Raw genomic sequence first — 26,310 nt, 5'->3', positions numbered from 1 at the left:
GCATGTGAACCGAAACAACGTTAGATGTCTCCTGCTAAATGACTTGAATATCGTATGCATTTCATTCACAGAGAATGCTTTGAAGTATCTGGAGTTAGATGGGAAGCGGCAATGACGTGAAATGTAATTGTTAAGGCAATGTAAAGCACTTGATCTAGCATGACATAGGCATCAGCTTCATATAGACAGGGTCGTTGAGTTCAGCCAAACGTCCCAAAGTACGTACTGAACAAACACGTACGTCGCTATTCTTTCAGAACTCCGACTTATTTGCTCTCGTTTTCCATCTCATATTGTTTCACTTCACATCCAGTCATTATCACTGGGTCGGTCTCACTCCTTTTTCGCCCTGCTTCCTCTTTAACTGCACATGTAAAATAGAGGAAACGACTGGTGGGATAAAAGGGGCAGATGTGGCTTTGCTCCTCCTTAGGGATAAATAATTATGCATAAACACAGTGGCTGTGCAGTGTAGTTAATCTCAGAAGAGTTCATAAAAACAAGCTTTCTCCATAAACGGAGTGCTCTCCATACAGTTCAGCACATAAATGAGAGCATATCTGGCATCCAATTTGAGGCCATCCTGCCCTTTTAAGTTACTAAACTCCGTCGTGTCGTGGCACTCTCTCCTGTTCCTGGCAACAGTTGTCACTGGCTTCGCTGAAAAAAAAAGTTGCCGCGGGCATCTGTCTCACCTGTGAAACAGACGGAAAAATCTTTCCATCCACGTCATTTAGTGGAGACAGCAAGTTTGACTTGAAAGAAGAGTAATGGTGTTTGCTCTGCGTCCACTGTGTAACCATAGAAGTGGAATGTGATGCCGCGATTAGATTCCTTTATATTGAAACCACATGGCTCCACGGTCAGACACCTTCGGTTTCACCTGAACTTGGAACATCAAACACGACACAAGCAAGTTGACGCTAATGAACTTATCAGACATCATTCCGGGACTGTATTTACTTTTAGAAAAAGCCTCTGTAAAACCTTCTGTTACAAATGCGGACCCGAGAGGATTTCTCCCTGCTCGCCATTAAGTGTAATGGCTCCGAGGTAATGTGTTTTGCCCCCACTGCACCACTTTCTTCATGTGCTTGGTAATGAGATTTTACTATGCGATGTGCACAGGGGGCCTATTCACTTTGACCAACCACAGTCTCTGTGTTGCCAACTGAGAGGCCTCTGCAATGCAGAAACAACATGATCCGCGGGTCATGAGAAAATGCTTCCCTTCGGGAGAACGCTTCGGCTACGGTAACATGATGGATGTAGACGCGAGCCGGCTTCTGTTTGCCTGGCAAGGTGACCAAAGTGATGCATAGTCAAATGGGCTAAACAGATGAGGGCAGAATTACGCATCAGCTTTCTGAGTCTTATAATGAACTTACCATATCAGCATCGCCATTTATTTTAATGCCATTGTCCAGTGGCAGTCAGCAGAATCAGCTCCAGAGACGGACACACTATAACCAACAGTGCAATGCAATGTCTGGGACGTGAGGAAGAGCTTCACACAAGCCTCCAATTTAGCTAGGATTTCTAAAAGACTACAACACAATGTAATCACCATTGCAGTGGTAATTTTCTCTCCCAGCTCTTGAGTTACAGTAGGACTGGAGAATTGCATGCAGGACTCCAGAGGTGCACAGAATTATCTTCTCTACTGAAAAATCATTGCTGCCATGACCTCCAGTTCCTGTTAATGACAGAATTCCCCCGGATGCACGTTATCAATGTTAAATAGAGCTGTGCGCCAGAAATAAAGGACTTGGTCTGCACAGTGTCACTGTGCTTTTGGTTCTGTCTGCAGCTTCTGCCAGCTACACTTTCAAAAATCCACTAGATAATTTGAAAAAGTATTTTGACAAAGCTGTGTTTTTAGTCTTTGACAAAGTTTTGGACAGGACATTATGGTTGTCTTCTTTAAAGCTGAATTAAACTCCAGTCAACACACCATGAAACAGTGGATATCAACAGTTCCCATAAAACACAAAGAGCAGTCTAATAATATTTCAGTCATAAACTGATCAGTATGTCTTACGCTAAGAAAAGCTACCGCAAACAAATCAAAGCTACACCGTCACAGTCACTGTGTTCTTTGTAGACTGCAGCTGCAGTCACTAGCCACATAAACCTGCATGCCTTGTGTTTCACATAATAAACCATTAGGCATCTGGACAAACAGAAGAGAGGTGGTGAAAGGTGGACAGAAAGTGCAGCCGGCAAGGAATATTTCCTTTGCCCTCCCTCTTCCCCCGATTTTGCTTTTTTCCATTTCTACCCTGCTGTCTTCATTCTTGTTTTTTCTTCGTAAACGCCCTTGATTTCAGTCTGTTTTTCGGTTACCCTATGAAACACATACACAGGCTGCAGCACTCGCCTTCCGTGGTCTAAATCACGCCGTTTTTTTAGGAAACTGCCAGTGATATTTGATTCCCCTGCTCGGAATCTTTTGATCCGTATTCCCCGTTAGCCCTCGCATGCAGCACTGAGTCCCAGTGGGCAAAGAACAACAAATGAATTAATTCCAGCGTTGCATGCGGCGCAAATAAAGCACAACCATCATGCGAAACAACAGCCTCTCTAAACTAAAAGAAGTTGCGCAACTGTGTGGTTGCCTTCAGATTTTAAAGCAGGTGTGAAGTTTGACATATCCACGTGGTGGACAAAATATTTGAATCTGTTTTGAAATATGAAGCCTAAGTTGGCTGCAAAGTAGCTTTAAAGGTGCCAGGAGACAGATTTTTGTTGCATTCCACTCTCATGCGGCTTTATACACCGATCAGCCACAACGTTAAAACCACTGACAAGAGACAATGTTCTGCTGGGAAACGTTGATGTTCCTCAGACATGTACCACCAACCTAGACCAGACCAGGCACTCCCACCCCATAGCCCCATGACACTCCTTGATGGCAGCAGCCATCCCCAGCAGGATGCAGCCTGACACAGACACACACACACAAAAATGCTTTAGGAACAACTCAACAAACATGAAAAACAGCACAAGGTGTTGACCTGGCATCCAAATTCACTAGATCCCAAACTGATCAAGTATCTGTGGGATGCACTGGAACAAGCCTGGTCCACAGAGGCCCCTCCCCTCATAGCATAGGACACAAAGACCCATGTCCATTCTCTGATGAGTCAGAACTGTTTTGGAGGCACAAGGGAGACCTGCACAATATTAGGCAGGTGGTTTTAATGTTGTGGCTGATCGGTGTATTTGCTGTACAGACATTCGAGCCGTTTCGACTCATAGCAGGCGCATATTGGGAATGTCAGAATCAAACAAAGTCAAACTATAAACTTGCTTTAATTACAGACTGAATCCTATTGTGGTCTTCAAGTCCACAAACAGCTGCTGTTGTCACATTTGCTTGGTGTGAACTTGAATATGACTGACCTCAAGATTTTTTAGAGATGAACACATAAGCGGTGAAGCCCACATAAATTCTGCCTCCACAACATTGATCTTGACTGTGGCGGGCGCAGAACATAAACTGGCTGTTATTTGCTTCCCTTCACTCAATGTGTGTGTGTGTGTGTGTGTGTGTGTGTGTGTGACCATAATGAGTTAAGCATAGGACGCTGGAGCTTGCTCTTCATTCACGAGCAGTGACGTCGTCCTCTTGAGTGGAGCGAGGGGAGTTTTTAGGAGACCGCTGCAAGTGGAACTCCTTGCGAGGCTGGGCTGTAACCTGAAGCCATGAAGCCAACGAGAAGTGAGAGAGAAACCGAGGCAGGACGAAAGTGAGACAGAAAGAGAGAGAGAGAGAGAGAGAGAAATGGACGAAGGGGGAGGGAAGTATTGAAGGGCAGAGAGAAGGTGATGTCAGCTGAGTTCAGAAAGTAAACAGAGTTCCAGACTGCAGCATGCTGTCTGCGGGACGGGGTCTGCAGCTGGGGCAAGCCCACGGGGGCACCCGCACAATCTCCTGGACAAGCACCTTTATCTATGGGAAGGTGGGCTGGCTCCTCTTCATCTCCCTCTTTATTTTCATCTCCTTGCCCCAAGGGACAGCGTGGCCCTACGGTAAGAGAATTGCAACCACTTTACCCTTAATGCTCTTCTTTTTTCCCCCTCTCTCTTCCTATCTCTGTGTTTGGCACAGCGTCATGGTTCTTTGTTCTCAAAAAGCTGGCATCAGCACTCTCTAGCCATCCCTTCAATCCTTCTTGGAGCGCAACAGCACTCAGCTTGTAAAACAAGACTCACACAGACACAGTGATGTAAAATCCTTTCTTTTTTTTGACAGAGCCAGCGAAGAGAAACAGCACCACGAGTTTGTGTAATCTTTGCCTTTACAACTCTTGTTATGAAATACAGAGAGGGGTTTGTCCTGTGTGGGTTTGTTTACAGATCCCTTTAAAAAAAAGGGGCATTCTGTGTTCTTCATAAATCTTTTCCACTCGCCGCAGTTTTTTTTTCTTTCATGGAATAAAGGAAAGATTGTTTTTTTGTTTGTTCCTAAATTAAAACGAGCTAAACAACAGCTGGATGTTGCCACACATTCCCCGAGGTGAACTGAGCCAGTTGGGGTCCTTAGTACACATCCCCCCTTTTTTTTTTTTTGTGCTGAAGCCTCCCTTTAAATAGTAAAGTGTGTTGTTGAGGGAGTTCTCCCTCTCAGACTGAGATTGACTCTGTTTACCCTGGGTGACCACTTGAACTTCTGCAGGAAGACATGAGTCATGTTTGAGTCTATCACGCCGTCTCCAGGACTCCTAACCAAACCTCCGTCAGGTTCCTCCTCTCACGGTTCCCATGCGGTGAAATAATACCTTCAATTTGTAATGTTTTTTAAAGTGGCAAAGGGTTGGCCAGAGGGCAGCTGTCCTCAACGGCAGTGATTAAGAGAGATGTCTCTGGCAGATTTCCCACTTGTGTTGTTGTCAGCTGAGTCACTCTTGGCACGGCTTGTTTCATAATCATGTACATTAAAATAATGAGAGATGCGCTTTCTGTTGAGCTTTTAATACCAGAGCTGAAGCGCTTGCATGCAAATCCTAGCTTTGTGGATTGTTAGCACGTGTGCGTGTGCCTGTGTTTATGCCCTTTCATATCCATTTGCGTGTGTTTTCGTGTCCGGCTTCCTGTTTTGAATCTCCCACGTACCTGAATCTACTGACACACTGGCCTCTCGGTGTGTATAGCTAAGGCCCACAGGGAACTTTTTATAGCTTCTGGGTAGTGGGCTTCTGGGTAGAGACAAAAGCTAAGGCTGAATCTTTTTCAGATCGGAGAGAGAAAAATCTTGGCACAGGTTATAGGCTTTAGTTACATGACAAAAAGAAACAGCCTCCGATTTAGGAAAAACTGAGTTATATTTCAGGTTCAAGCTCAGGAGCTAAATGTCAAAAACAAATGTGCGCTCCTCAGATTCCTGTTTTACCTACATGTGTACCATGTGTGTACACACCACTTCACCACAATGGATAACGGAGTGATGGAGTATTTCATTGAGTTTGTGGTTTCCCATTGGAGGGAGGACCACTGGGATCGGGATACGTTCAGACACTTGATGACCACAGAGCTCCCCCTCGGGAGTTTCCCTGTTCCATGATAGCTAAATCACTCCGACCTCAAAATACCAGACAGCTGTTGTGGGCAGTAGGCGAAAGGCATTGTACGCTCGCGCATACAGTACATGCACGCCGCACGTAGTCACAGCTGCTGTAAAAACAACAATTCTTTCCATTGTTTAATGAGCGTGAAAAAAAGTTCAATTCTGTCAGAAGGAAACTATTTATGCAGTTGTGTATAAATTCTGTAAGTTTGTTGTTTGCCTCAGATAAACTTAACCACGTCAGAATCGAGTTGGACTGATGCTGTGATGAGCATTATGCAACACTAGATGCCACAAGTGAGAGATTGAGCATTTTTGTAATTTAGGCAAACCCAAATGTTAAGGCAGTTTCTATTTGCTTATCTTAACACAATGCTTGAAACAGCCAGTCTTGGTATTTCCAAAGGGAACAATAACACCTACTGGGACATCCAAAGTCTTCAACGTCTTGTTTGTGTATTCAGTTGTATGCAAATTGCGGTTTCTACAGGGGCCTGAGTGTAGGACTACGTCTTGGCTGGATATGCTGTGGCTTCGGATAACTGCTGACAGTAGCTTCATATTCACTGTTCGAGTTTGAGAGTGAAGGAAGTCCAATATTTCCTCACGTCCCAGTCCAATATGAAGTCCAAAACTAAAACGGACCACCACGTATACTGGTGGTGACAAAGCCTCAACATTGTGCAGTGTTTCTTCCCCAGCATGTCAAACCCATCTTCTCACTGGGATCCATTCTGCATTGTATGCAGTTTCTCATCTTTGTTTAGACTTAATAATTTCCGTATAATGGCAGAGTGAAGCAAGACAAGGTTCAAGCTGATAAGTTAGAGCTTCTGAGCAGTAAGCAAGAATAAGTCCAATCTAGACAATTATTGGCTTAAATATCACGTCACTGTGCCCCGCAGCATAACATTGCATATACACACATAATTGGAGCTTAATTGTACTAGTTGACACTTGAAGCTGAAGTCAGGGCTTCATTGTTAATGTGAACTGAGGCGAACGTCGACGTTGTGCAATCGCAGAAAATAAAAGCGGCAGATGCTGATCTTGGGGTTTTTATTCTTAGCTCACTTCAGAGGAAGTTGCTTTTCAGTCTTGGAGCTGATCTGGTCTCTTGAGTGACTTAAGGTCAAATTTAGCACCTGCAGCACATTTCAAAAGCAGTGCATTGTATGTGTGTATGTGTGTTTTATATCTGCATGGAATGCATTTTTAGAATGAAAAAACAAACAGACAGCAATAACAACAAGTTTTATATCTTGTCTGTGGAAGAAGTCTGAATTTGCTTGAGCTCTTCTGAGGTTCAGTGAGCAAACAGAGCAGTAAGGTCAAACCGAAAGTCAGAAGACACTTGATGATAATGACGTCAGCCTCTGGATCCATACTAATGGTGTGCAACTGTGACCTGCTTGCTAAAAAAGCCAAGCCTGTAAAGATTCTGATTGGGTGGCCGCGCTCTGTGACACGCAAAATGCAACAGTGCGCCTGTCGTGATGTCTCTGTCAATTTTCATTTCTGTGGCTTCTTGACATGCACGCTCAGGACATTTAGTGAGTTCCACATCTGGAATGGAAATCATTTACCGCTTACATAAGATGAGGGCAGTCAAATAACCAGTGCAAATATCTTCACGCTCGGCTTCAAAATTCAAGGGAAAAAAAAACATAAAAAAAGAAATAAATAACTTCTTCTCTAGAATATGTAGATAACATCACACGTACATGGCTGCTAGACAACCGCAAGGCACAACAAAGGAGCAAACTTTGTCATTAGCTGAATTCTTCCTAGTTATAGTACCTCTCTGACAACTATCAACACTTCCAGTTTGTGATTAAGTACATGTTGCCTAGGGGCACAGAAGTAAAACTACAGTCTTAAGACATGTGGGTTTCTGCATGTTCGTGCAATATTGTTCTCTTTTTCCAGTGTCTGTATTTGCATACAACCCTTAAATACAGCATTGTGTTTAAAAGAGAATAGATGATAGACTGACAGCCCAAACACACAGGATAAGCTAACACAAACACTAAAACAAACTTGTATGCCTAACTTAGCACATGTGCAGTTCCACACCTGCTCATACCTTCCTAAAGTGCCGTAAAGACCTTGTTACTGTTCAGTCTATAGGCACTTGCAGGTGTTGACCTGGAAGCCCAACAGATGTGTTTTTACAAGGCAGTAAGGTCATTGCTGAAACGGGTTAAAATTGAAGTCTCTACGGCGCAAGCCAAAGCACGGTTATGTAAAAAGCGATCCGCGGTAAACGCTTGCAAAAGAAAGCGAATCGGCGTCCAGAAAAATAGAGATGCATTCCAGCATGTGTCCAGCTCTGGGGGAGATACCTCGGAGTCATGCTTCAGAGAATAACACTTACAGCCTTATCAGCAGGGCTGCAGGTCAACAAACTGAATCCAGTTACAGTGTATAAACACTGAAAATGCTGCTGCCTGCGTTTGTTTGCCTCAAAGAAAACAGCTTATGGAAATCCAGAAACTAATCCTATCATAAATGCATGTACTTACTTTGATGTCACTGGACCGTGTGAGGTGAGGCAGGAGAAGAGTCTCCAGTCCCGCTTAAGCAAATAAAGATGTATTTTGTTCTTGTGCAAGCCTAAGCTCAGAGATAACTGTAGGATATTGCTTCTACACTGAAGGACAGGACACTCAGCAGTGATCCATGTAATGACATTGCCAGGTCCCCTCATAAAGTCTTTTGACTCCTCTATATTTATGTCCAATAAATCAAGTTTCACAGTCTCTCTGGTCCTCAACAAAGACGCAGAAAAGCTGTCAGATAAGAACAGGCTGATGGTGTCGACATCTCTTAATCCCCAAGTGACAAGCACTATCTTGTAGTAGTAGTTGCTGCATTGCCAGAGATTTAAAGACCAAATAATGAAATTGTCCAGTAACAGTTGACAGTTGCTGTAGTGCATCCAGAGTCTCCTGTTTGACAATGTCCGTCCTCTAAATTCGTTAAGTCATTTGGGTCCTATTGTAAACATAACATCAGGCATGGTTGTTTGAAATGTAGTTGTCTCCAAATACCAAATTTGTTGTGACTGAAAGCAGACTCGAGATGGCCCGACTCCTGTTGTCCAGACACTAAGCCAAGTCGAGTTCCTCTAAACGTAAAATATGTAATATTACCACCGTAAAATGCTTGGAAGGACTACACCTGCGTTGTATAACCAATCCAAATCTTTCCAACAATCTTCAAACCCAAAGAAGTCTGTTTATTCAGTGTAGCTGTGTGTTTCATTTTGGTTGCCTGCCAGTGGCAATATACCCCCTTTCCTCCCTCTAGTTGCCATAGTTTCTGGGTAAACCAGTGCATAGAGTCACATTATAACAATGTTCCAACATGTTCAGACAGTTAATAGAATTGTTTTAACAGATAATAACACCAGCCTACCCCCAATTAGATTTGCCACATAGGCTAATGGAAGCTAAAGTAGCTGGAAGGGAAACTCATAGCTACTGATATGCTAGCAATTAACATTAGGTTAGCTAACATTTCTTGTTTCACAATTTCAAAATTACCTGAAGTGTTCATACCTCACTAAACTTAACATGAAGTAAACATTAATACATTTTTGGCACATCGATTAGATTTTCATCTACGACAATTCTACGACAAGAGCCCACGCTACTTCCCGGCTAATATAGCGGCTAATGTAGCATAACGCATGCCAGTCTCTGACCAAACTATGATTCATGCTCAAGTTAAGTTTTGGTAACATCATGTCCAAAGAGCTGGAGAACACAAGTGATTATGTTATATGTGGTTAATGGTGATGCTAGTTTCTGGCAAAGAAAAAAACATCCAATAAAAATAATAATAATAAAAAAAAACAGCATCTCTGCTTTTGCTACCATGTATAAATCCATCAGGCGCTCTTTAAAAAGCATAAACTGACTTTCTGTTTTGAACTGAGTTCAGAGAAACATCACAGTTTCTATTGAGAATCCAATAAAATCATTTTTACTTGCCACGGATGAAACAAAATTACTGTGGCTGTCATAACTCTTTGCTCTTGGTACTGTGCATGATCCCACTCTTTGCACCATTTCCTCATGTCTCAACACACATCTCTCCAAACATGGGCCATGCCATGGATGTTTGTGGTTCTAGCACTTGGTAAAAAGAAAATCCACAAAAATGACAGCCTGAAGCAGCCTTTCTTTTTTTTTTTGTCTTAGGGAGTCAGACTAAGCTTAACAGAAGAAGACAATGTTCGAGCGGCTGCAAGTTTACATTTGCCCACGAAATTGGATGCGATCTCTGTCCTGATATCACATCTTAGCTGTTGTTACAGTATTTCTGAACATGCTTTTAAGGTGGATATTTAAATCCTGAGCCCCTTTTACCAAAACACCAATGGACCCCAGAAACAGACAGGAATCATCAGACAAACTACCTTAAAAGTTTTATGAAGCGCAAACTCCCTTAAGACTGACCTTGTGCCAATGCATGTTTGTAAGTTTTACCTTACCTCTTAGAAGCTGAAGAGAAGGCCAGACTACACCTGGACTGTTTCACAATTTATGATATCATTACTGTGGAAACGGCAGTAAGGGACGACTCACAGCATTCCAAGACATCTGTGCTTCTCCTCTCTAGTTGGCCGTCAACCGCAGAGAGATTAATCACTCGTAGTTGTTCTTTTTTTGTGTGTCAAAGCATATGTGTTTGTCTACGTTTTAGAATCCTTCTTCCACAAAACCCCAATAACAAACAGAAAAAGTGTACAGCTGCAAATAAAGGGAGTCCGCAGTTGATGGCAATGCGAGCAATCGAAGGGCTGGGAAGGGGCAAGAAATGCTGCACCGACATTTTGCCAAGTTAAAGTGCAGCTTCTGTTAGTTCTCCATCCACATCTGCCACAAAAGAATTTCCACTTGTCTGCTTCAGCTTTTAAATCCACTGTTACATAACCATGACCACTCAACTCAAGGCTCAGCAGTGTTTGAATCACCAGTTTCCAGTCCAATTAAACATCCCATTTATAGGGTAAAAACATTACAAAAGAAGATGACCAGTGCTCTGTTATTAATTATTTCATTCTGACTTTGCTGTTATGGCATGTTGTCTGATGTAACAACACACAGAGGAGGTAAACTGCAGAGAGTTTTTGCGGTTTCCTAAAATGGAGCTTGTGTCCATATGGAGGACAGTGGAAATAACCAGAGAGGTAGTGCAGAGCAACAGCTCGGATAAACACTCAACACACCAGAATCCTTCCACTGTTGACATTTTTCCACAAGGCCAAGCAGTGCATATTTTCTCCATGTTCGGCTCATCTTCATATTTATTTTTGCCTGCCTACAATGGTGCCATAAACACATTGTCTGAGGGGTATTGTCGAGCGGTTGATCTTGATTTGTCATCTTCTCTAGATTACAGGTACTTGTACAATCACTGTCCGGGTCCAGAATGGAGCGTTATGTGCAGAGGCTGCTGCGAGTATGACGTGATCCGCTGTAGGTGCCCCATCCAGGGGACTCCAGTGGGCTATGCAGTTCCCTGCTGCCGCAACGCTATCAATGAGTGTGATCCCTGCATCATCCATCCAGGTACAATCAATATAAATGTGGATATAATTACTGTTATTTAATGAGATCTTGCAATGTCACTTTCCCTCAACAACATAAGCATTGATCATAATGTTTTTATGTACGCCGCTCTTGATTCAGCCTTGAATATTCACCATGTTGAGACCAAGGTCCGTCTACCAGCTGCGCAGCTGTTTGATTACGAACAGTGTGACAGCAAAAGGACTGAAAATAACTTTTGTGTTTGTGTCTGGTCTTATTTGTTTCCAGGCCAGCTTCACATTGGCTGCCTCTCTTGACGCACTGGCAGAATGCTTTTGAATTGGCAGGGTGCAGGAGTGAATGATCACACTTGGAACCTTGTTTTATGAATGAAATGGGAGTAAAACTGTGTACGTGTGGCTATGTTTAGAGATAAGCGCATCACTGTCCATGTGCCCACATACGGCGCACGAGAATACAATCACCTGGGGATTTCTGAACGCACAATCTGTAGTCCACAACATCCACCCTCTTGTTTTTGTCATTCCATTCCCCTATAGCATCTCATGTTTTCTTCGCAGCTTGAATGTGCTCATGTGTTGCTTTATGAGGAAAAGAAAACAGCTGTTCAGGATTAAATGAGTGCCTGTACATCACGTTTTACTGTTTTCTTACAGTAAAAAATGTTCCCCAGCTTCTGTGTATGATCATAAATCTCTATGTTTACATTTTGTTGTTAAAATTCGTACCTGCGCACAGGTCAGATGTTGGACTTCCTCTCCCCCAGGGACATAGCAGCCCCTTTAAGTGAAAATCCATCCTCCCAGGTTTCTACTTTAGGAGGCGGCAATATGTTTTTACATTCTGTTGTAGTGAAAGATGAGCTTAATGAGTAAAACAGAAATGATGTAAAGGAGACATTTGTTCACAACTCTTGAAAGACTTGATGTAAATAATGTGTGTATGTTGGCCTCCTAGTCTGATTTTTCTTTCTGTCTCTCCCTCTTTCAGGTTGCAGTATATTCGAGAACTGTAAGCGCTGCAACAATGGTACATGGGGCCCCAGGGACGACTTCTTCATCAATGGCAAATTCTGCGCCGAGTGTCGGCCCGGCTGGTCTGGGGGAGATTGCATGAGTAAGTAGATTCGTTCTCCCAAGCAGCAGAACCTACACAATCTCTCCACTGTAAATTATATGCTTTTCCATACATCCAATAAGTACCATGTGTACCATGTTCTTTTCTTCTCTCTGCTGATTTATCTTCATGTGAGACATCTGTGCCAACTTGGAGCCGTGCCATATGCCTTAGAGATTTTCCAAAAGGAGCTCAATGACAACAATCACAATTCCCATAAAACTATTTAATATATACCATTTGGACACTGACTCCAGCCTTTAAATGCAAATTTTCTACCGGGGGGGAAACAACAAGCATACATTTAATTAAAAGCAGAATCCTGGAAAGGCTGCTGAAAGACTTCAGTTGCCCCCGTGTGTATTGCATTTATGCTGCTTTATGTTGTTGTTGTGCATTACAGGGCTTTGAAACTTCGGAAAACCTAAATGCAATTACTGCTGGTTTGAATGGTAACCACAGCAACTGAATGCTGGACCTCCCAATAATAATTAAGCCTCCTGTGGTGTTTTTGTTCCGCGTCCAATATGTGTGGGTCTCGCCCAGCCACAACATTAGTGTTTTTTTTTTTAAAATAATACCAGCATGACTATTTATGCAGAAATATTAAACAGATGTCGACTTCATCCGAACTGCATGACAGTCACATTTATCTGTATTTTGCTGTATCTATACCGGTTTAGACAATATAAAGGTCAGAATTTTACCATTGTTTAGTAGCAAATGTACTTTACAGTTGTTGTTTTTTTTTTGCACTTGAGACATGTACAGTAAACTGTGTCCTTCCTTTCCCGGTCTACACAATAGAACATCTGTCCTTGAAATGTTGCAGCGTCGCACCCTTTACTGTGTGTGTGTGTGGGTAGTTTCACACACTACCAAATGCTTTTTGCTGCTATGATGAAACCCCGTGTTTATTTGTTTTCTCCTACAGTCCCCACATTTTTATTACCCACACATGTAAAATAATGAATTGCATCATTCTTCTTCCTTTTTTTGTGCTAATATTGAAAACAGATCCTAAACCACTGTCATAATAAGCTCTAATTGCAATCACAAAATGTGATTTCTGTATCTTTCAGAGTGTGGGGGAGTGATCCGTAAGAGGCAAGGCCACTTGGTGCTGGAGAGCTACCCCAACAATGCAAGGTGTGAGTGGACCATACAGGTGGACAGGCCATTTACCATAGAACTCAGGTAAGATCGTAAGCTTTTTCCACCTCTAAAGTTGCTTACCAGTCCTCAATTGGATTATCAGAGGTGTCATCAGAGCACATGTAGTAGAGCCCTCCAGCCTTATACAAAACGCCTCTTAATACGATCATTATGACGCCAATGCTATAGAAACCATTAACATCATACAGACACCCAATAAAACAGGACGTTGCATCATAGACAGGTATCTCATATAGCGAGATGAATGCCATTACTAAACAAAGAAACTCACTTAGAATAACTCATAAAGTCTCCTCTCGCTGCTGCACAGCTGCGCACCAGCTCCACATACGTCAAATCCAGCAGAAGCATCAATGTCGACCCAATAAAATGGGGTAGATATACATAAAAGATGCAAATATAATTCGTTTTGCCCACCAGAACTTAAGAAACAATTTAGAGCTCTCCTCAGAGCCTGACAGTCACAAGGGTAGCGCTCACAGTTGCTGACATGAAAGTGGGACACACCCATTCCCCAGCTGGGTCAGGCTAGCTAGCTCCGGGGTTGATCAGCCTTTCCTCACAATATCCAGCTTTTCCTTCAAAGTTGGCAATGAAAATGGCTTCCTAAGAACATCTGCAGCCAAATTGATAGCCTCTCCTCTTTCCACCATCGTGGGTTCAAAAATCGGTAGCGAAACATTAATGGGGACGATTTGCTTCTGCAGCTCACCACAGATGAACTTGAACGGCTAGCTTGGCACAAAGGAGCGGCTCTCTGACCCTCCAATCAGAGGACATGAAAATGCTGACGCTACTGTAGGCTGCAGAACAGGCCTAAGAATACAAACTTGAAATGGGATTGGTTAAATGAACACCGCCATTACAATGTGTTTCAAGCTTCACCTACTTACAGTTTTAATTGTGAAGGCCCAGGCAGATTCCTTTGACTCCGGTAACACATGATGGCTGAAATATGACTGGATAAAAGCTCTAATGCAAAGTTACACTGCCAGCAGAGAAGGCTTTGCTGGCCCAGATGGCCCACCACTGCACTGGTGGTTAATTGTAGAGCTTTACTTGATTACTTGAAATTAGGCACCACAGTTCTTGTGAAAAATGTCCATTCTGCAGTTGGGATATTTCAGCTAGTCGGACCAGACTGGTGGACTGAGCAGGCAGACCTAGATTCCCATTCCAAGAGTGACTCCACTGCCTTTTAAAGACTCAACGGCAACACATTTTTTTTTCATAAGTGACCTAGTTGAGCCTGTTTGAAACCTATGAATACAGAAAACCACTGTGTCAATAAAGTTCTTGCCGCTACAGTTTCATGGGGCTCTGAAGTCTCGGCTGTTGGATTCTTCATTGTCCATAATGACTGGCGTGCTTGAGTCAAATTTCCACTCAGTTGAGTTACTATTGCAGGATGTATGTCGTGGACTAGTGGCTAGTTACAGCAGGCTTTGAAAACCATAACAGACACGTTTTTTCTTTCAGGAAAGTTATTACTTTTAAGTCCTATGATCATTTTCTATTTCTGTAATTTTCTCCATTACGCATGCTGCTTTTTACTGGAAAGTGTTTTTGTGGGGTTTTAGCAGAACAAAACCTTCATACAGCTAAATTCAGGCTGAACACAGAGCTTTGGTTTGTTACATGAATTACGATATTAATGACAGCCACGTATAGTTAGCCAAATCACTCTATGAGCCTAAAGGTCCGTGCAGGTACGACAAACGTCAGATTTTTACGTCCTCAGCTTGTGACATAAATCCCACAAAAGCCCTTAAATGTCACCCTGTGCTCAGAGACAGACTAATGAAAACCTACACACTTGTGCCAGAGTGATTGGGAAATTACTGACAGCGTTTTTCCTATACTTCTCCATCTTTATGGTGCAACTATGGTGGCTTGCAGTAAATCACATCACCGGCAGCATAGTTACTGAATTACAACTGGCATTAATTCTTTGGAGCTGCTGCAGGTTATTGGGCATTACTGTATATCTCATTAGTCTGAGCTTCCCCAGCCTGAAGGGCCTGTGATAGAGGGTCAAATTAAAGCATTTGAGAGCCTGCCAGTGTCTTGAGTAAAGTTCATTAGTCCTTCATGTCCGATTCGGTGTTCGGCCAAGAAGATTACATCTGACACGGCTGAAAAGGAGGAATGACTCCTTTTTGTTTTTCCCAATCCAGCTGGCCGTCGTCTCAGTGACACACTGCAACTGAATCAAATTCACTAGAAGTGGACATTAAGTTCTCCTCATCTTTATTACACAGTCATTTATAAAGATGATTTAAACAGGCCCTAAAGCCGCTCCCTCTGGACTGTTTTGGAAATTTGGTAGCACCTTGAAATTCTGCACAGGTCCATTTCTCCACCTATTTGTTTTGGAACTAATGTCGTGCAATCAGCGTGTTTATTCAGAAATCTTAGATGTGTTTTATGGACGTTTAAAAGCTGTTGGTCTGAAATAGCTAGATGTTAATTTAGACTGGGATAGGTAGTGCTGTTTATTAGCAGTACTTACTGCCAATTCCACCAGCGTAATGGCATCTATACGTGCACTTTAACTGTTTAACGGGCACATAATGAGTCTTAACGATATATCACCTATTAAATGAAAAAGAAGTTCAGAAATCTTGCCTAATGATGCACATCTGTTTTGGTGCCTTTGTTTTGTTGTTGCTGCCAGGTGTCATAGGGGTTACTGCTTTATCTCACTACACAGTATTACATTTTAGCTGGTATAATGTGCCGCAAGGTTATATGCTGGTCTTACTTGTCTGTACTTGTCTTAGTCCTGATTTTAACTAAACACACATTACTTGTTTGCTGGCTAAAGATTTTAAGAGGTCACTGCAGTGCTGACAGGTGGTGTGACGCTGCCAGGGTTCATAGGAGTTCTCATAATCCAGGAAAACATCAACAACAGCAATAAAACCTTTTCATACAGTGGAAATAAAATAAAATAAATGGCTGGCTACTTAATATCATGTCCATAAAATAAAATTATGTGAAACTAATGAACAGCAAAACCAAATTTTCTGTGTTGAACTGTGCATTTTTGCGTGTTTTTCATTTTTTTTTTGGTGTTGCAAAAAGACCTTCTTTTTTTTAACTCACAGGTTTATGATGCTGAGTCTGGAGTTTCACCATTCCTGTCACTACGACTACGTCGAGGTCCGGGATGGAGACAGCATCAACTCGCGTGTTATCGGCAGATTCTGTGGGAACAGCCGACCTGCTCCGGTGCAGAGCTCCGGCAACAGTTTGCACATTCTCTTTGTCTCGGACGGTTACAAGAATTTTGATGGATTCTTCGCCACGTTCCAGGAGAACTCAGGTATGTGATTAAACAAGAAAAACACACTCCTGCTGATACAGCTTACTCCTATTCTTGTAAGAACATACTCCCAAATCGCCGTTATCTTAACTCTTGCCCAAAATAATGATTTACCCATAAACCTAAAACCCAGTCTTACCTCCAAGACAGTGAACTGGAGTGTGTGCTTGTTTTATGTGCAGTAAATAAAAAGTCATTTATAAAGTCATACTCAATGAATAAAGGCAGTCTTTGGAGTCGGGGGCCACAACAAATGCAAACAAGAAAGAAGTTTCCATGGTAGTCAAGGTCCAGTGCATAGTAAAAAGCCCTTAATAGCGCATGACATGTTTCAGTAAAAGCCTCCATCAGCCTGTTAACAGAGCGTTGAGGAACAAAAATGTCCTCACTTTCCATAAATGTCCTCATTCGCAAGGTCTACAACTCGAAGGCACACACATACGCGTACGTTACCAGCCGCTGAGCCAGGTCTAGTAAAAGTAAACAGAGGGGTTTGTGTGGAAATGCCAACAGGCGTTTTGAGAAATGAAAACAAAAATTACAATTTCAGCTCGCAATATGAATCTATAGATATAGTAGACAGCAATTTCCCTTTAGCACACAGGCTGTCTAATAATACTGCTATTGATTAAAGTAATGTCTCTACACTAACGCCGAACACCTCTATGTTTGCAGCTTGCAGCTCATCCCCTTGCCTGCACGACGGGACTTGTATCCTGGACAGTTCGTACACTTACCACTGCGCCTGCCTGGCTGGCTACACGGGCAAGAGGTGTGAAAATGGTAAGTCTGCAACGTTAGGTCTCAGCATTATGAATAAGAATGATATTATAGGTTTACAGCTGGACTGAGAATTGATTTACATGGAATTGTAAACCAGTCTTGACCAGTCAGTGACTCAAATGTTCTGTCTCGGGAGGTATCTAAAATACATGTCTTATTGTTCTGACGCTTATGAAATCCTTGAAATATTTTCTTAAGTTTCATTATGAAATAAGACACACCTGGCTCCAGCGTCATTTATCATGAATTAACGCCGTGTTTGTGTTGTTGCTGCCCCGAGGCGAGCGGTGATTCAGGGTCATGAGGGAGAAGTCTGGACTGAATTCAGGCCAGCTGCCTTCCCCAGCCGTGCGCAGTCATATCTGTGGTTTTCAAGGAATGTAAAAGAATCCAAATGACCATTAAAAAAAAATAAATAAAACAGTTTGCATGAAATTAAGCTAAGCAGCATTAATTGAGCCAGCTAGTTCACCTTAAATCTCCAAATATGTGGCGTACTGCTCCCTTAGGGTGTTGTTAAGAGTCACTTGGCCCTAAAAGATCTTTTTATTTATGTTTGTCTGGACCTCTACTTATGTTTTTGTACCCAATACACCTCCTCCTCCTCCTCCTCCTCCTTTAAGATCCTACAAGAGCAGACTTCCTGAACCTACTTTTTTCCTTATGGCCTTTTTTTTTCACAGCTCAATTCAAGTCTATAAAACTAATAGCGAAACAATTCAACTCCTATAACAAGAGCCAGGCTTTCCATATGAGGAGAAACCCATAAAACAAGGCAGGAGTTTCGCACCACGCAGCGTGCATTCATCTGAATTCCCACGAGGAATCCTCAGCTGTTAATTCTAATGGAAAAAAAAAAAACTGGAATAATGTCTCACGTTTTGCAGAAGAAGCGTACTGTATAGTCTGCATATCTGCCCCAGAGTCAGGTGAAGAATCTTAAGCTGGCACGAGCCTTATTTAATGTCGCCAATAATCAACTTGTCATCTGTTGTAAGCCTAAGCTAAAACACATACCATATGAGAGAATGTGACACATTGTCACTGCAACTCATCTTAGGAAACCCTCCCTTTTCTTCTCTCTGTCTGGCAAAATTTAATCTCTTCTTGAGGTGAATTTGTTTTGGAGTGCTGCGCTGGACATATTTTCCAGAGGATTAATGGAAGGAATGATGATTTACTCACTGTATTTCGTTATTCTAAGTATGTTATCATTCCACTCTAATGACTCCACATTTGTTTCATTTTGCCTGTTGACACGATCCGACAAGGATGATCGATCATTTAGCAAAAAAGCAGCAATGTCCAAAGCATCCTTGAGTGCTTCGTTCTTTAAATACGTGTGCACAGGTCAAGTACAGTTTATTTGTCCTGCTCTCCGTTGGCCAGCAACGTCCCCGGTTGCCCTTTGGGGCTGAAGGTTAGAAATGCCGTCAGGGAGATTATAGGGAGGGTTCCTTGTTTTGGAGCTATAAAACCACAGACATGGATCGTATCCCGCTTAAAGTCAACAATATATAATATCTCCTTAGAGATCAGCTGTAATGGTATGACAACTGGAGTGTATGTGTGTGTGTGTGTGTTTTGTGGGTGGTGCAGGCCCTTACCACAACATTTGTCTGCACACTTGCAGCTTGCCTCTAAAACAGAAATAGATTATTTTTCCAAGTAAACCGCAGATCACAAAACGCACCACACATTCCCCATTTATCACGTGGCTAGTTTTATTTTGCAGCAGGATGTTAAATTGCGGCGTTACACACAGTGTTCCACGCACACGTCACCAATTTCTGCAGCCTGACTTTATAAAATCCACTTTAAAAACAATGGAAAACTAAACAGTTTCACTAAAGCTCTTTTATTGCGTCTATTTCTTCCTCATTTACAAGCTGTGTGTGAAAGTCTTGCTGTGAACTGTTCGTGCTTTACTACGATGGGTGAAATTATTCGGTAACAAGCTTCTGAGGCAGCTAAGCTTTTAAATCCCTCGGCTTTTTGTTTGTGGACTACCTGTCTGAGCTCACCGAAGGGCTGTTTGTGTGGTCCTTTACAGCACGGGGGGGCGATAAACCCATTTCTGCGGCATGCTAGGGATGCCTCCTGAACCCTCTGTGTGGCGTCATTTTGTTGATTACTTGAGTAAAAGGAAAAGAAGAATGCAGCATGTGTCCATACATAAACTATGCATACCTGTGTTTCTGCTCAGTGGTGGGATGCCGCAGGCCTCCGGTGCCCACGCACGGGTCTACAGAGGGTCTCTTTCACCATTCTGGTGCACGCATCACTTTCCGCTGTGACCCTGGCTTTGAGCTGCGGGGGTTTCGTACTGCCATCTGCCTACGCGATGGCACCTGGAGTGCCCCTGCCCCAGAGTGTGGTAAGATCATAATGTGAATTGTTTGCAGGATCTGGGGAAGTCATACAGCATGTGCCTCAGGGATGACGGAAAAAGGCAGATTTTCAGCTACTCAAAGCCAGATTTTCTTTCCTGTGTTCAGTGCCAGTGGAAAGTGTATGCACTCTACCACCGAAGCCAACACACGGGGACCACTTCTTGGTTTATGGACCCAATGATGTCCTCATTGCTCTACAGTACCTGTGCCACCAACCCTATGAACTCAGCGGGATCTCCCAGAGAACCTGCCTCCCTAACAACACCTGGAGCGGGAGCCCTCCAGTTTGCACCAAAGGTCAGGCAAAATTTCTTAAAAGAAGATTAGAGATGAAATGGAGGCGTCGTTGCAAACTGTTTGTTATGTGTTCGTTTTTTTGTGAAGATAATAGTTCTGAGGAAATGAGTCAGGGCCTAGGGCAAATCAGCATAATGAGGCAACTTTGAACAGAGCAATTTCCAGTCGACTGCTAAGAGATAATCCTTTTTATGTCCTTTTTTTTTTTACCACAGTGAATAACACACTTACTGAGACAGAAAGAGACAAAGTAAAAGAGACTGAAATCGGCAAAGAAATAGATATATACACTGACAAAGATGTCAGCAAACCAAAAGAGGTAGATGAAGAGAACACAACGGGAGAAAATGAAAGTGTCGGAGGGAAAGATACAAACTCTGGGCAGGAGAATACAACAGCAGTCGACCGAGAAGATAAATACAATGAGACGGTTCCAGAGAAAACTAAAGGTGGGAATGAAGGAAAGCAAGAAGAAGGACATTCTGAGTCAGAGCAACCGGCTGGAGGCAGAAAAGATAAAGTCGACAGCCCAGATAACAGCTTGAACACGGTTGAAAAGAAAGAGCCGGAGTTGCCAAAGCCACCCGAGAAAAAAGAGGGCGGCTCAGACACACATCTGGAGACGGGCAAGACAGACAAAACAGTCGTGATAAAAGACAAAGGACAAGAGGAGAAGGAGAGAAAAGAGGAACAGGTCAATGGGAAAAAAGATCCGGATAAAGTCGGCCCTAATGACACCAAGCTGCGGACGGTCTTATCCGAGGGGGAAAACACAGTGGACGCATTTGTGGAAAAGACAAAGAACAACACAGTTCCGCACGATAACAAGCACACGAAGGAAGAAAACAACACCATCGGGTCTCCAACACCAGGGAGGATCGTGCCCACTCGGGTCAACATCACGCAGTACAGAGGGGGCGCCGAACCAACGAAGAAGAAGGACGAGGCAGAGAAGGACTCCTCTGAGAAAACAAAGGAGGAGATGGAGAGGGCAAGGGAGGAGAAAGAAAAGGAGAAGGACAGAGAGGCCAATCAAAGCGTCACTGGTGAGAGTCTTATAGAGAAAAATAAAAACGAACACTATAGCCAGTTTTTCCTTCACTTTTTCCTTCACTCTCACCCCGCTGTCTGTTCCCCCCTCATCCAGATAAAAGCTGCCCGCCTCTGCCTCGCCTCTACCACGGCTACCACCAGGCGGTGCCGGGGCTGGAGTCGGAAACGGTGGAGTTTATGTGTAACCACTCTTACGCTCTCAGTGGGGATGCCCGACGTACCTGCCAGCCAGATGGTACCTGGAGCGGCAAACAACCCCTCTGTGTCAGAGGTATCATCATATATATATAGAGAGAGAGACTTGATTTCTAATATTTTGGTTTCTTAAAAGATATACTTTCTGCGTGTAAGCACTGCCACAGAGTACTGCATATTAAATATTTTGTTAGGAAATAAGCAGTTAACAAAGACATATAAAGGCAAGTGAATGGTTCTAAAATGCTAAATATAATAATATATATAATATTTAATTTAATTAATAGACTTGTCCACAACTTTCTGGTTAGCTAAGTTGTTCTTATTGATGTTTTTAGCGTTTATTAGCAATAAGTCAATAAATAATGATTCCCCAATATCTAGCTTTACATTTTGAGTAATCCCTCCGTTATTATTTCTTTCAATACCACGTTCGTGTCTCTTTGTTAATATAAAACTACAGGACTCGCTGTCCACTTCTCGTTCCTGTGACTCCATTTAAAACACTTCATATGTTAACTGGACTTTGGTGTGTGTGTGTTTTGCATTTTTTATACGTGTGTTCATGTATAGGTCTTTATTTTCAGCATGCCGAGAGCCCAAAGTCTCAGAGCTGGTTAAACAAAGAGTTCTGCCACCTCAGGTACCATCCAGGTATGTTATATTTTTTATATGAAAAGCATTATTATCAGCTTAAGAAGACCTCACTGTAGCTACTGTCTAACCCACTATGCTATTTTGAAACTTAAGATGATTAAAAGTGATAACTCTCAGGTCATGCAATACATCTCTCTGCACTCATGTTCAAAATCATCAGCTTCTTCTCTTCTCCTCAGAAAGACACCTGTGCACAAGCTCTACTCCTCTGCGCTGAGCCGACAGCTCCAGTCGAGCGGCCCCACTAAATCCCCGCCGGTGCTTTCCGAGCTGCCCCAGGGTTTCCACCACCTTTACACACACATAGAGTACGAGTGCGCGTCCCAGTTCTACCACCACTCCGGCAGTTCTCGTCGCACCTGCTTAAAGACTGGGAAGTGGAGCGGACGCCATGTCTCTTGTTCACCAGGTGAGGGCAGCAGAGGACTACTACTAACACAGAGCCAAGGCACTGACAAAGGTTTAAAAAATAAGTTTATTAGTTCTTAACTTTACAACAAATTAACAATGGATATCTAAAAATCCTTTGAAGAATGCAAAATAAAACTAACAACTCATCGCCTCGGCATACACAACCACCAATAAAGTAATGTATAATCATCCCTGTTGCATCAGGACACTTCGGAAAACCCATGCAGCATGACTGCAGAGACTCCAAATAATTCAAATAGGGTTCCCAAACTTTATAAAAATTGATCTGGCTTCAAGTTTAGTGTGCGCGTAAGATATTCTAATGGCACTAAATCAAACAATACTCTGTCAGCCTTTCACATTTGATTCCTTTTCACTGTTCTAGTGCAGTAAGATGTTCTTTCTTGCAGCGTAAGTAATAGCACAATACAATTTTGTAATTGTTAATTGTAAACGCTTCGTTGGAAGGCCCAAAACTATAAAGAGACACTGGATCCATTTCCAATTTCTGACCCAGTATCTTTTTTTTTTATCTCTAATAACACATTAGACCAGTGCCTGAGTTAGAGAACCAATTTTAGTCTTGCATTTAAGGCACATGGGTGAAAAAGTAATCATGTCTACAGTTAGGGGTTAAATGCATTCTGTGTGCTGGTACGATTGCAAAAATTGATTTAGCATATCCCCTTATGTCTTCCTATTCACTGTCGTCAATTGTGTACACACATGTGCAGACACGACATTATTATGTGGTCACTCAGACCTGGTGCCTTGATAGCCATTTATCTGATGGAGTCCACTACGAGAACACGCAGCAGCACTTTCTAAAAAAATGTAATCACTGCCTGACAAGGTATTGCTGACACTGAGAAAGCTTTATCGCTCATCTCTTAGGCTGTCCTGCCAGCTGTGGGCCTATCTTTGCTGCTCAGGGGAAACAGAAATGCCACTAAGCTGAGGCAAATGCTGAGAGCTTACAGCTTACGAGCCCAGCGGCAGCAGCATCAGCAGCAGCAGCAGCATCTTATAATAATACACAGAGACTGGAGGACGCTATTGTGGCAAAGTTTAAACATGATATGTGAGGAGCACCTGGTGCATTGAAGTATGCTAAACTGAATCAAATGGTTAGAGCCGTTCTTTATTACCCATTTCATGTAAGTGGCTTCCTTCTCTATGGGATGTAAGATCTGTAGAAATATCCACAAAGGACGGCCCTTTATGAGCAGCCTGCCTCGATTTCAACCTGTTCAACACTTAATAACAGGCGTACAAACAAACATTGACATTTTGTAGAGCGCTCACTGCAGTATTGTGAGGCAAAAAAGCTAAAGCAGCTTAGTAAGTATTTTTTCTGTATATTGTTTTGGTTGATGCTAAATGGGATAAGAGACTTTTCTTTTGTAAAGAGTAGGTGGAACAGGTATACAGTATGTTGACTGTGTGCAAATTCCGATTCAGATTCAGAAAACTTTATTCATCCTGGGGGCCAATTTAAGACACATGTGAGCAGCATGACGTGCAAACACTTTTTAGGAAAATAAATACACAATATGTACAAAAAACTATGCCATAAATGTCTGAAACTTTCCAATCTGCCTACAGAGGATATAAACATGACTGTATGAGCATATTTAAAAACTCAGTTTGCTCCATTCTTCTTTCAGGGACTCACATTTCACACGGCTGTGTGCCCTTTGAGTATTTAATATGCTGCTCCACACCCCACTACTTTGCATATAGTTTGTAAATACTCTGCAATCTAAATTTTTCCCTGCCCTCCCCTTGATCACGGCCTCACCTCTCATCCTGTCACCTCCTCTTTGGCAGTGTGTGGGAAGCATCCGACCTTTGACCCAGAGAGGCTAGAAGAGGCTCACTGGCCTTGGCTTGCAGCCATCTACCGCCGTTCCGCCAAGGGTACAGAGACCAAGGTGACCAAGGCAGACAGCCAGCATGGGTCCCTGAAGAAGGATGGCGGAGCAGGAACTGGCAACTACAATCAGGCTTCTGACTGGCAACTGGTCTGCAGCGGGGCTCTGGTTAACCAGAGGAGTCTCGTGGTTGCAGCTCACTGTGTGACAGAGTTGGGCAAAGTGTATCCTCTGAATACCGCCTCAGTTAAGGTGGTGGTGGGGAAGCAATACCGCGATGACCTCAGAGAAAGTAAAGGTCTTCAACACCTCAGGGTAAGCTACTGGATGTCTTGTTTTCTAATGGTATTTTTTAGCCAAGCTCGCAGAATAAGTCTCAAAGTCTCTTTCTCTTCCAGGCGGCCTCTATTGTTGTTCATCCAAACTACGACCCCAACATTCTTGACTCTGACATCGCTGTGATCAAGTTACTGGACAAGGCGAGGATTGGAGAAAAAGTCGTGCCCCTGTGCTTGTCAGAAAACCTAGAAGAAGATGTGAGCAATGGTCAAGGGCTGGTGACGGGCTGGTCTCCGCTTCCCGATTCAAGTTTAGGGCCGGATGAAAAGGCGAGGGTTGGGCTGGTTCGCCTTGCCGACGTAGTTCCGTGTGAGCATCAGTATGCTCGAAACGGTGTCCCAGTCAGCGTTACAGACAATATGCTCTGTGCCAGCCAAAAGCCTGACTATGGCTCGTCTAACATATGTCCCTCTGACACTGGGGGAATCCTTGTCCTCCCTGCCCTCCCCGAGAACCAAGGCAGCAATAATCAGAAGCCATCTTTCAGTGTTACACAGAAGCAAGGGGAGAGCAAAGGGCTCTGGGGACTCCTGGGACTTGTGAGCTTTGGCTACGACCAAGGGGAGTGTGATCCTGACCTCTACACAGTCTACACACGTGTAGCCAACTTCAAAGACTGGATCGAGAGCAATATGAAATAAAAACCTTACAGTGCTCTTACAGTCATCTTCATCCGCGTATTCATTCTGTCTGTTTTTTGTTTGTTTTTTTGTCATATGCACAAGGGCATTTTCTTATTAAATGCAGAAGCAACACTGGACAACACAGTGCTCTTACTGAAGGGGGTGCTAACGCATTAGATGTGCTGAGCATCAGCCTTTTGTCTGAAGACTTCAGCGTTCAGGTTACAGACTTGAAGATGACCAGAAAACCAAATCAGCTGAGCATCGGGCTGACGACGGTTCGGATTGTACTCGTTGTTGTGTATATATGTTGTAATGTTCTGAATTATTATTATATCAATTTGTATGGCTCAAGAGATGTACATATTGTATGAAAATGACAAAAAAATGTTTTTAATTAAAGGAAATGTGGGTGTGGTAAAGCTCGTCAGACTGTGACTGTTCTTCTTCGCATAAAGTTCGTTACGTATAGCAGGCACGCATCAATATACTCCGCTGACTGGGTGCAAAATGAAATCCCTAAATTGAGATAAAAAGGAACACCTTATATTTGCTCTGTGAAGCACATGGTGGGTTTCGCAATGTGAAGCAAATTAATCCAGGTCAGAGCAGCACCACTTTCGCAACCGTAGTCAGAGCATGTTATTCACAGATCAATTGCCTCTTCTGTGCTCAAATTAAATCAATTACTTCCATTCTGACGTTCCTCCATTATTCAGAACTGCGCTTACTTATAGATGAAGGACTCGCACCTTATATCGACCTCCAAACGCGGTGGAGTAAAAATACTATTACTGTTCTGCAGCGGTTCCAGTGCATTTTAGGAACCGTAAGAGCGGTAAAATCTGGCAAACATGATGAAACCAAAGAAAATGCAAAAGATATCAGAGGCGAGGATGTTATTGAGTCTGCAAGCCTCAGGCAGGAACTTC

General features: G+C 42.9%; 1 protein-coding gene across 2 annotated transcripts; it reads left to right on the top strand.

The window, feature by feature from the left end:
- Positions 1-3,871: 3,871 nt before the first annotated feature.
- pamr1b (peptidase domain containing associated with muscle regeneration 1b) lies at positions 3,872-26,094 on the top strand. Of its 2 annotated transcripts, XM_084556066.1 has the most exons (14): positions 3,872-4,035; positions 10,975-11,151; positions 12,124-12,249; positions 13,332-13,446; positions 16,536-16,753; positions 17,429-17,536; positions 19,743-19,913; positions 20,035-20,226; positions 20,442-21,272; positions 21,374-21,550; positions 22,062-22,128; positions 22,311-22,540; positions 24,373-24,731; positions 24,815-26,094. In XM_084556066.1, the coding sequence occupies exons 1-14, from the start codon at positions 3,876-3,878 to the stop codon at positions 25,394-25,396; spliced, it is 3,513 nt and encodes a 1,170-aa protein (XP_084412192.1). In that variant the 5' UTR covers positions 3,872-3,875; the 3' UTR covers positions 25,397-26,094. The 2 variants fall into 2 exon arrangements, with proteins under 2 accessions (XP_084412192.1, XP_084412191.1); XM_084556065.1 differs by lacking the exon at positions 3,872-4,035 and having other exon boundaries at positions 10,606-11,151.
- Positions 26,095-26,310: the final 216 nt, after the last annotated feature.

Source organism: Chelon labrosus (genome assembly GCF_963514085.1).
Source record: "Chelon labrosus genome assembly, chromosome: 11".
In the NCBI taxonomy this organism is placed as follows: Eukaryota; Metazoa; Chordata; class Actinopteri; order Mugiliformes; family Mugilidae; genus Chelon; species Chelon labrosus.
The sequence above is the reverse complement of the archived record's forward strand: the minus strand, read 5'-3'. Positions and strand labels throughout refer to the sequence as shown.

Coding starts and splice junctions, on each gene's coding strand:
- pamr1b (XM_084556065.1), top strand. CDS start 10,725: ATGGAGCTTGTGTCCATATGGAGGACAGTGGAAATAACCAGAGAGGTA. Junction 16,754..17,428: donor CACGTTCCAGGAGAACTCAG/GTATGTGATTAA, acceptor CTATGTTTGCAG/CTTGCAGCTCATCCCCTTGC. Junction 19,914..20,034: donor TGCCCCTGCCCCAGAGTGTG/GTAAGATCATAA, acceptor TCCTGTGTTCAG/TGCCAGTGGAAAGTGTATGC.